This window comes from Lotus japonicus, chromosome 4 (genome assembly GCF_012489685.1).
Source record: "Lotus japonicus ecotype B-129 chromosome 4, LjGifu_v1.2".
In the NCBI taxonomy this organism is placed as follows: Eukaryota; Viridiplantae; Streptophyta; class Magnoliopsida; order Fabales; family Fabaceae; genus Lotus; species Lotus japonicus.
The window spans coordinates 33441378-33452076 of NC_080044.1; the positions used below are offsets into that span (position 1 = coordinate 33441378).

At 38.2% G+C, this 10699-nt stretch overlaps 1 protein-coding gene and 1 non-coding gene across 2 annotated transcripts; both read right to left on the bottom strand.

Moving 5' to 3' along the window:
- Positions 1-333: 333 nt before the first annotated feature.
- On the bottom strand, positions 334-407 carry TRNAI-AAU (transfer RNA isoleucine (anticodon AAU)). The gene has a single exon. It is a non-coding gene; the product is annotated as a tRNA-Ile (tRNA).
- Positions 408-1319: 912 nt separating this feature from the next.
- Positions 1320-7549, bottom strand: LOC130711966 (probable ADP-ribosylation factor GTPase-activating protein AGD8). The gene is made up of 7 exons (XM_057561772.1): positions 7286-7549; positions 6993-7111; positions 5568-6000; positions 5187-5444; positions 3619-3741; positions 1969-2070; positions 1320-1619 (listed from the first exon to the last, which is right to left on the bottom strand). The coding sequence occupies exons 1-7, from the start codon at positions 7352-7354 to the stop codon at positions 1512-1514; spliced, it is 1212 nt and encodes a 403-aa protein (XP_057417755.1). The 5' UTR covers positions 7355-7549; the 3' UTR covers positions 1320-1511.
- Between the last annotated feature and the right edge of the window lie 3150 nt (positions 7550-10699).

Here is a 10699-nt window from a genome sequence, read left to right on the forward strand (position 1 = left end):
GACACGTGGAATAATTTTTATGAGAATTAATCTAGTGCTGACACGTCACTAAGAATTAATCTGGTGCTGACACGTCACTATGGAAGTTCTTCTTTTCTAATATATATTGATATTGATATTGATGATATTGATATTGATTGATTCTCAAAATTTTGTATTTTTTAAACTATTTCCTATGTAAAATTTTGAAAACAGAAAATAAATAATTGCTTAAATTTCCAGTTGGTGATCTTGATTAATTGTTTTTAATTTGGGTCATAAAATTAACAAAACAGCACCGTTGGATTCTTAAAACAGAAAATAATGGAAAATAAAAGAACAAAACAATAAAAGTGGCCCATGCAGGTCTCGAACCTGCGACCTTCGCGTTATTAGCACGACGCTCTAACCAGCTGAGCTAATAGGCCTTTGCTTAAAATTTTGATATATATTTAATTTGTTTTAAAAATTAGCATAATAATGACCAGATGAGTTAAATTGATGAGGAAACCACCGTGGGCTTGTGAGTCAGTTTTACTGTGATAAATGAGGCTTTTATCATAGAACTACCGCGGGCTTTGCGAGTCCATGAGTTGTGCGGGTTTGTCACAAGCTCATCTACTTAGAAGGTCCTGATCATAAGAAGGTGTCAGAGTTGTCTTCCAATCAAGAGATATCCAGTGCGGATAATGCACATTCGCGTTATTAGCACGACGCTCTAACCAGCTGAGCTAATAGGCCTTTGCTTAAAATTTTGATATATATTTAATTTGTTTTAAAAATTAGCATAATAATGACCAGATGAGTTAAATTGATGAGGAAACCACCGTGGGCTTGTGAGTCAGTTTTACTGTGATAAATGAGGCTTTTATCATAGAACTACCGCGGGCTTTGCGAGTCCATGAGTTGTGCGGGTTTGTCACAAGCTCATCTACTTAGAAGGTCCTGATCATAAGAAGGTGTCAGAGTTGTCTTCCAATCAAGAGATATCCAGTGCGGATAATGCACATTCATGATTCTACCGTATATGTGAGTTTGTGCATCTTTAAGTGAAAAAATTGCATGTCTTAGAATATGTTTGGATAAACATTAATCTTCAGTTCTTGTGCATTGGAATGTAGTACAAACACAGCCTTGCATAGTTCTGTTAATTTTATTCCCGTGTTCCATAAAAAATCGACACTGAACCATTAAGGTTTACTACTGTAATTAAACGGAAACTAGTTTTAAAATGTAAGCGAGAAAGCTTTTTCATTAATTTATACAAGATGACATTGTCGAGTTTGTGACAAACTGATATTGACTAATTAAAAGAATAAAGTATAAACCATAAAAACATATTGGCAACATCAAAAAGTACCTTTGGTACATCATATAAAAAAAACTGCCTAAATGGCAAGCCAGAAATTATAGCATCTTATTTTATATTTTATCAAAGAATTGTATACTGAACCCTGATATTACATTTGAAACATAAGTGGTGGTATTTGCATCAAACTCCAAAGACTCTCTTAATTATAGAACATATAATTTTAGAGGATCCGGTCCTGAAAATCTGACATTAAGGTGGAGGCCAAGGAGGTAAGCTTCTTCCCAGTTTCTCCTGCAATGTTCTTGAGGGATGAGAGATCCTCTTGCACCTGCAAAACAAGAAGAGGAGGGATTGGGAGGATCAGCACCAAACCCAACAACAACAATAATGATATGTAGACACCTCATTATCTAAACACTTCATTTCCACCTATTTTCATTTCTATCTCTCTCCTCTCATCATCTATCACATCACATACTTTCTCTCTCTTATTTTTTCTTTTCTTCCTATCTCTCTCCTCATTCCACCTCTTTCCACCTCTCTTAGAGGTGTGAAAGTAACATTATTCCCAACAACAATACAGGAACTAAAGCCCAGAATTTAATTATAATTTCATTGTTCGAATAACAAAGAACATGAAGAAAGAAATTTGTCTCCGGCCATAATGTAAGGAATACCTGGAAAGATAATCTATTGAGCAGAACGTTAGCAGCAAGATCAATGGAAGAGTCTCCTGAGTCGCCTCCAAATAGATCAGCACTGGAGATGGCATTCGAACCCTGGAAGTAACAAGAGGATAAACACTGTCAAATGTCAACTAATACATTAAACTCCCACGTCCCAATTTTCTTTTTCTTATCCATTCCAGGTTTCAGAGACAGAACTTCAAACTAAGAATTTATTCATGCTTGGTAACACATCAAATCTAGAATATACAGAAGCAATTAAAGAAAAGAATTTATTCATGCTGAAAACCACTTTATGAAAAATTGAAAATTGAAACTTCTTTCTCTCACCCATCCCACTCAACCAACACTGGCCCATAATGAATAATCTCAACAAGTTAAGAGAATTCCTATCTTCAAGAAAAGCAAGATTGGTTTTATTAGAAATTGGGAGACCTATACTCAACCACAAAAGCTAGCTCAAGAGTTAAGGTTTGCACTACCTTTATAAAGGCTATCTATGCTCTATCTCTAGCCAATGTGGGACTTCTAACACACCCCCTCACGTGCAGGACTGAACAACCTGGAACGTGGGATCAACAACAACGGGTGCCCCAAATATGGGAAGTCTCCACAACAAACAACAAATGGATCTAGGATAGGCTCTGATACCATATTAGAAATTGGGAGGCCTATACTCAACCACAAAAGCTAGCTCAAGAGTTAAGGTTTGCACTACCTTTATAAAGGCTATCTATGCTCTATCTCTAGCCAATGTGGGACTTCTAACAGGTTTAAATCCCATCTATGAAATTGATTGACTACTACACACATTCAATAACAAAGAAAGTTAGCTTAAGCATATTTACAAGACCAAATTAAAACTAAACAGCAAATGAATTTCCAGTCATAGACATCACTCAGTAGCGGGTTATACTTGAAAAAGTAATATTTAGTTTAACAGTAAATTTCCTTGAGGATGTTCAGAAATAATTTCAGCCCCTCTTTTATTCATAATAATAATGTCTTTCCAAGGTCACAATCATGGTGATTTGTAAAATTTGGTCCTTACAGACAGACAGGACATGAGAAAAGAAAACTGATCCATTGAACACACATAAGTTAGAAGAATTTGTCTTCAAAGAAAGGACTAGTTTGACAGTACAAAATCCATTCGTATTTATTATGAAATAAAATTTAGAAAGAAACTTATACATCTGGCCCTTAATTTTCGTATTAGTTAAACTAGAGTTAATCCCCCAATTCGTCCTTGGGCAATTTGGCGCAATGATAAATTTAAATTAGTACTTCAGAATGCTGAAACCCTACTCTATTCCCAAAAGAACCACAAATGCCAATCATAGTTATCCACTGCCTAATATGACTGATATTTGTGGTTCCCATGGGACTAAGGTGAGGTTTTAGTATTTGGTACCAGGGTGTTCATCACCAAATTTCTTACGGACGAATTTGGAAATTTTCTCATTAACATAAGTTCTGCCAATCAAAAGAATAAGATATAAAAGGGATTGAACATCTAAGATCTGCATTCATGTATAATCTAACACTATATGTTCCAGCAAGTTATTTAAAGAAAAGACACATACTGAAAACTTCTAACACTATATGTTCCAGCAAGTTATTTAAAGAAAAGACACATACTGAAAACTTTGACAAAGTAGCTCGCGCTTCCACATCTGCAGCCTTATTGTCTCCAAAAAATTGGGATGAAGATATAGATTTAGCATTTGAGAACTTCTTTCTTGCTTCATCAGATTCCTGAATCTTATACCAGAACACCGCAAAACAAGATAAACAAAGATTCATGTGGTGCAGGTAAAATGAATTTGTAAAATTCCACTAACTACATGTTCCATAGATGACTGGCAACATATATTGAAGTCAGACAAGATATGTGAATTTTCACAGGTTACAGGAGTGCAAAACAAATATACAGTTTTTTTAATAAAAATAAAGCATTCATTATGATTTGGTAGCAAAAGAACTAATTTGTCCAATGCTAATCTAATATATTTTAGCCTATGCCTGAAATAATGCTTGTTTACAATCCAATGTTAAAACAGGCACAATTATGGTCCTATTGGTTTATCTTTGTTCAGATGCATATTTGTTACTTCGCTCCATACTTTGTTGTGGGATAATGTAACAGGAAATTGCCAAGTAATGATGGTTAATTTCTTTCTAGAGTTTTCAAGCTGAGACTTGTTTAAGTTTCCTATTACTGGAACTTCTCAGTGAAGTCATAGTTATCTATTGTATTTTTAAAGAATGTTGAAGGTCATCCTGCAAAACTGTTAGGACCCCATTGCAAGGTATGGGACTTGAGTCCCACATTGGAAGTATGGGATTCTAATGTGGGGTTTATAAGGCCTTGGGCTCTCCAACTACAACAGCTAGCTTTTGTGGTGTGGTTCTCCCAAGGTTTTTATCAATGGTATCAGAGCCTTCCACCATGTCTCTGAGCTGCAAACGAGCGGCGCAAGTGGTGACCCCGGCATTGCAGTGTTCGCCTGGGACTAGTCAAGGGGCTAGTGCACAGCCAGCCCGCGTGGGCGCCGGGGCTGCGGAGCGTGGTGGGATGTTAGGACCCCATTGCAAGGTATGGGACTTGAGTCCCACATTGGAATTTGGAAGTATGGGATTCTAATGTGGGGTTTATAAGGCCTTGGGTTCTCCAACTACAACAGCTAGCTTTTGTGGTGTGGTTCTCCCAAGGTTCTTATCAAAAACCAAGATCAAAGAATGATATTATAAGAGGAAACAATAATTTCGCTTCTAATCAGGGTGTATTCAGCCATCCTGACCTAACACAAATCTCCAAGTTTTTGAAAGTACACTGAAACCCTCATAAAATATATTTAGAGAGCTTAATGTTGCATTAAAACTTACGGAAGTCCGCAATTATTTTAGAACACATTTGCAATGTTAAGTTTTCTTGTAATTAACATGGAATGCATTTTAATACATGATTCTACATGTGTATACTAGCATTTTTTCTTTTCAAAAATATTTACATCCTAGCACTTTCTGACTAAGTTGCAACCACAAACTTTTGCTCCATAGATTTGTATCTAGTTAAAGGCATTGAGCAAGATGACAACTAAGCATCAAAATTTGAAGAGAATCATGGTTAACTTAATTTTGTATGCTGACCACATACAGTAAAAGTTAATTTATGCAGGAGTGAAGTTGCAGGTATATATGCTTACTTCAACTTTTGAGGAACTTGACCCAGACTTTTTTGGAAAGCCACCATCCATTCCAAAGTCTCCAAAGAAGCTTGATGACTTTGGTACAGACACATGACTTATTACATCTGAACTTCCAGAATACAACTCGGATGATTGAACATTTTCTACATACTCGAACCGAGATGGTCCAGAAGGAGAAGGCATAATGTTGTTTGTTGAGGATGCAACCGGAGCAGGTGGCTCTTCAGGCTTCTGCTCGTAGAGAGATTCACTTGGCTGCATTTCATAGATATACTTTGTCAACAATTCAGATCACCAAATTAAAAAGGAGAATAAGATAATGATAAACCAACAAACAATTCCAGTATACAATCTGCAAACAAAGATAAATATCCATACCTTTCTAGTTAGCTTTTGGGCACCAAGTCCCCCGCCTTTCCCAGTCTTTTTTGTCCCGATAGGCTTTCTCACAGTACTTGAAATTACTGAACGTGCAATTCGAGGTGACGAAGTGCTTTCAAGCTTTTCTGGATTCTCCAGAATGTTTTTTTTCATTACTTCATTGGTCCTGGCATCAGAAAGTGCATTAGCCCCTTGACCAGACTGAGAAGGAGCAGTTGATGAAGGCAAGCTAGCCACCTCAGCCATACTTTTGGCTACTTCTTTTGAAAGAATTTGCTTATACAACTCTGCAGCTCTGGATGTGTACTTGGCTTCTATTTTACCACCGTCGGTCCAACCATGTTGCTTAAAGAAAGCCTGAGCACGGTTATTTCCTCCAAAGCTCATCATTTTTAGTTGCTCAGGACTCCATGAATCTAAATTTGTAGATCTACAAATAATAAAGCATATAATATTTAGATATCAATCATTTCTGCCCTCATTCTTCTATTTTACCACTTCCTCCCTTCTGATTTTAGTGTAATTCACAGAATAGTTAAGCGAAAAACAAAAGATGCAGAAGCATAGGGTGATAAGTTTTAATTTAGTGATAAACTGCTATGCTTTTTAAACAACCCATGGAATGCACAATAATATAAAATATGAGTTAATTATGCTGATATACTGAGGTTTATTGAATCTCTTGTAGATTTAGAAATTGTTCTTACAGCTTACCCCCATCCCCTCATAAAAAATGAATATTATTAGGCAAATGGCTGCTGCACAAATTTATCCAAACATTCAGCCTGAACTCAACTGAAATATTCGTGCAAAACCTCTTACAAAACCTCTTTTACTCATTAGAGAAGCAAGCTTAGTTCCACGTTTGCTTCATTACACTCAACTCTAAGTCTAAATCCTTATCTCATATTGCAATTCAAGCACAAGAAAATGACTTATATCACCAATCATTCATCCAATCCTGACTCCTATCTTGATTCAATAATGTACCCCAAGGAAAATAAAAAAAAGGCTATGAGAAACAATAATAATAACCGCATTCCAACCTTCAACAAAAAAGTAAAACCAATGCTACTCCTCAACCCCCCGCTCCACCACACTAAAATGAAAGCAGAATATAAATATCCAGCATCATTTATTTATTGAATTCCGCTTTCAGGGGAACTGAAGAATCATTTTACCCTTTACAATCTACAGATTATTAATTTCATTGACTATTCAAGCTTTAATCATCTGAAATGGGGAAAGATATAAAAGATGACACAACACAGTAAAACAAAGACTTCCGCTAAATCCAACCGCAATTTCACATTCAGCATTGCACAACATAAAACTATCAACACAGAATCAGCTAAGTGATCAAATAGCTAACTGACACAAACACTTTCCGCATAGAAAATCAAAAACCAAGCAACAACTTGCCTCACGAAGCTGATATGAACGCCGAGACTGCGATGAACGGCAGAGCAATCGATGCAGAGGAAGATCCCATACGTGACGGACGCCCAGGTTGGGTTCTTCGCATTGCAATCGAAACACATCTGAAACAAAACACTACAAAATCAGAAATCAAACGCATATACACGGGTAACGTAGATCTGAAATCCGATCACAAAAAACGCAGCATGCACGTGAAAAATTGGAAGTGAAATAAAAAATTCCTATGAATTCAAATTGAAATTGAAATGAAAATTTTACAGGGGAAGAAGAAGAACCTTATTTTCAGACTTCGCCTTGAGTTTCCTGAACACAGTGTTCTTGTCGGTGAAACCTTCAGACGCCATTGGAGGCCGAAAATGAGAATCAAAACAGAAATGAAAAACGAAAGGGAAATGGAAGTTTGAATTTGAATTGAAGAAAATCTTGCTCTTTTTGTTGCGGTGGAATCTCAGGGGGTGTTTGGTGGAACCGGAACACCTCCTGAGCAATATAGATTTGGGGAGGAAATTTTGCAGGTGAAACCGCAAATCTTGTTCATGTGTTTTTTTTTCTTCCCCTTTTATAGGTTCAGCACTCAATTTTCCTTTTTTTTTTTTGAAATGAGCACTCAATTTTCCTAAATTTAATTAAATTGATTTTAAATATTAAATTGATGGAAAATTATTGTCATCTAATTTGTAAAAGCTTATCAAAAAAAAAAAAAATCTAATTTGTAAAAGAGATTAATTTTGATTTTGATTTTGATTCATATAGTTTGCACTTTCTCCAACTAAGTTTAATATTTTAAAATTGAAAAATGTTTTTTCTTTTTTTTTGAAAATGAAATGTATATTATTAATAGAAGCGCTTGAGGCAATAGCAAACCAAGCGAGAACCAAGTACACTCTGAACTGAACTCGAACGACCTATGAACAAGTTGGCCGAACAAAATAAACCCACCACCATCCCACAAAATGGCATAAACGAAATCCCAAGATAGAGCCTCATTAAAACCTTGCTAGGCAAAACCCAATGGGAAAAAGCCTAGCAAGGAAAAAGAGTACTACAATCTTGAGATAGTCATTCTGTACCTGAGTTCAATGATATTACATCCTTTAGTTCAATGCATTAAAACAGATACTCAAAAACTAAGGCGTCTACTAGAAGCCGAAGCACCAACAGGTTCATCCCCAAGTATCCATTACGACCTCAAACTTATTAATCAGCAAACCATAAACATCATGTGTAAAAGCCCTTCCATTTTCGCACCAGCAGCAACAGCAACAGCAATTTTAATTTGACAGCAACAACATTTGTTTTATAACAGCAGCAACAACATATTTCAGCAGCAACAGCAACAACTGTTTTAAGTTGACAGCAACAGCATCTGGTTTATGACAGCAACAACAGCCTATTTCTTTTGACAGCAACAACAAGCATCTACACCAGCACTTAATACCAGCTTCAGCAACAGCATATCAGCACAACAGCAAACACAGGTACAGTAAAAGCATCCAAAGCTTTGGTTTTACACAACAGCAAACGCAGCATGCACCAGGATCCATAACAGACCTGTCTCTGCAGCAAAAAACTCCAAAACAGTACCCGCAGCAGCTATACGCATCAACAATCACCCCTAGCTTTCATCCAGGCCACCAAAAATTTAAAAGCACCTACTGCTACATTTAACAAACATAAAAGCAACACAAAACATTGCAAACAAATGCATATAAAAAAACACTCAAACCAAAGGTTGGCCGTCATAAATCCACACCGGTTCCGAAGCAAAGCATCCTTGTTTTGCCAATGTGTCCGCCTCCGAATTTCCTTCCCTTAAAATATGTCTCACCCCACTGCAGATAACTACTGGCATTAAATAATCAATCATGTTAAGCTCATTTGTCATCTTTCAGGGTCTTATTTTTAGCCCCTTTACCCACCCAACAGCAAGCATGGAATCACTTTCCACCACAACATTAAACACCACAAATTGTTGACAATATAACAAGGCGTAAAGAATTGCCAAGACCTCCGCCTCATCCGCACGCTGAGCCACCACCTTTCTTGAGAAATAGCCCAACACATACCCTGCACTATTCCTCAATATGCCACCAATACCAGCATGTCCTGCCTGAAAGGATCCGTCAACATTGAATTTCAAAGTTATGCCTTGTGGAGGAACCCAAGGCACCACTAAGTTCCAACCAAACATATATCATACATCGAAGTCGAGGAAAAAAATCGGTTATCTAAAGGAAAGAAGTATAGATCAATAGGACCCTCCTCAATATGTACATTATCATGAAAATGAAAAAGCAAATTAAAAACCAGACGAGTTATTAATTTTTTTTAATCAATGAAATAAAAAGACAAACTACACTAGCACAACAATGTTGGTCAGAAGTAAGAAGCAGAATCAACTAAGTAGACAACAAAAACCACCTATGAAGACCAAGATGACATCACAAACCAACCTAGACTAGTTGATCCGCACACGCATTAGCTTCCATCTAAACATGGTGAAAAGAGACACGCTAACGACGGGTTGAGATATCAACAATATCCAACAACACACCTACCAGATGCGACAACAGAGAGGGGGACTCCAGCTTCCTAACAACATTCAACGAGTCACTCTCGGACACAACATGGCGATAGCCGAAATCCCAAGCTAGAAGAAGTCCATTGTAACACCCCGATTTCCAGGTGTCACTTTAGTAACTCAAAAATAAACTTTACGCGGAAAACAGGTATTTTTTTTCGTTTGATTCCTTAAAATTAAAGCGATAGAAAATAAAGACATAACCCAGCAACTAAACTAACCGATGTACAAACATATATACATGTACAGCCTCAGCTGCACGTCAACGTCACGCGCACTTGCAGTGACCCCAAAGTAGTGTACCCGTAGGCAAACATGTACAGAACCAGTAGTGTAAGTAAAAAGTTTTACGTACAATCATCCAAGAGAAAGTCGGCCCCAAAATGGCCTAAACAAAAGACCCCTATAATCCGACAGACTCTCTGTGATTCCTCATCAAGAGAACCACACAAAAAGCCATGCATCGGGAACCTACCCTGTCCCAAAAGTAAGACGAATCAGAGCTCTACACAAAATATGACGCCTGCCTAACCTACCCTCCCAGTACCGCTCATAGCTCCTCCTCCTCTCCCTCGTCGCTCGGCGAGTAGCTGTCCACGTCGGTGTCGGAGTCAGAGTCGGAAGCCACCGTGATCATCTCCGTGTCTAAGTCCACGACCTCCCTCCTAACTGTCCTGCGCACAACCCTAGTCGAGCCCATCTCAACATCTACCTCCTCAGTGAGAACATCCTCCTCCACCACTCGAACCAGGGGTTCCACAGGGTAGCCGCGCGGTGGAGTAAAAGGAAAACGGCGAGAGGCAGACGGAACAACAGACTCCCTCTTCGGCTGCACGAGCCTCGAGGACGACGCCACGTCGGTAGGGTCAACAGCAGTAGTAGGAGGTGGCACAACAGGTGAATCAACATCAGCCTCGATCTCAGATGGGTCCTCGTCATCGGAAGAAGATGAAGTCGGAGGTGGTGCAGGTGGTCCTCGACCAGTACCTGGTCCATAGCGCACTGAAGGCGGCAAGTCAAGGCTCAGCTCCATGCGTCGTAGCACTCCCCTCGTCAAACGTCCACGCTCGTCTGTCCGGTCCTCCATGACCCTTCCCCGGTACGTCGC

Excerpts from the sequence above, each read along its gene's own strand:
- LOC130711966 (XM_057561772.1), bottom strand. The coding sequence starts at position 7,354 with ATGGCGTCTGAAGGTTTCACCGACAAGAACACTGTGTTCAGGAAACTC. Across the intron at positions 6,001-6,992 it reads GTTCATATCAGCTTCGTGAG|ATCTACAAATTTAGATTCAT; the intron begins GCAAGTTGTTGC and ends TATTATTTGTAG. Across the intron at positions 1,620-1,968 it reads TCAATAGATTATCTTTCCAG|GTGCAAGAGGATCTCTCATC; the intron begins GTATTCCTTACA and ends CTTGTTTTGCAG.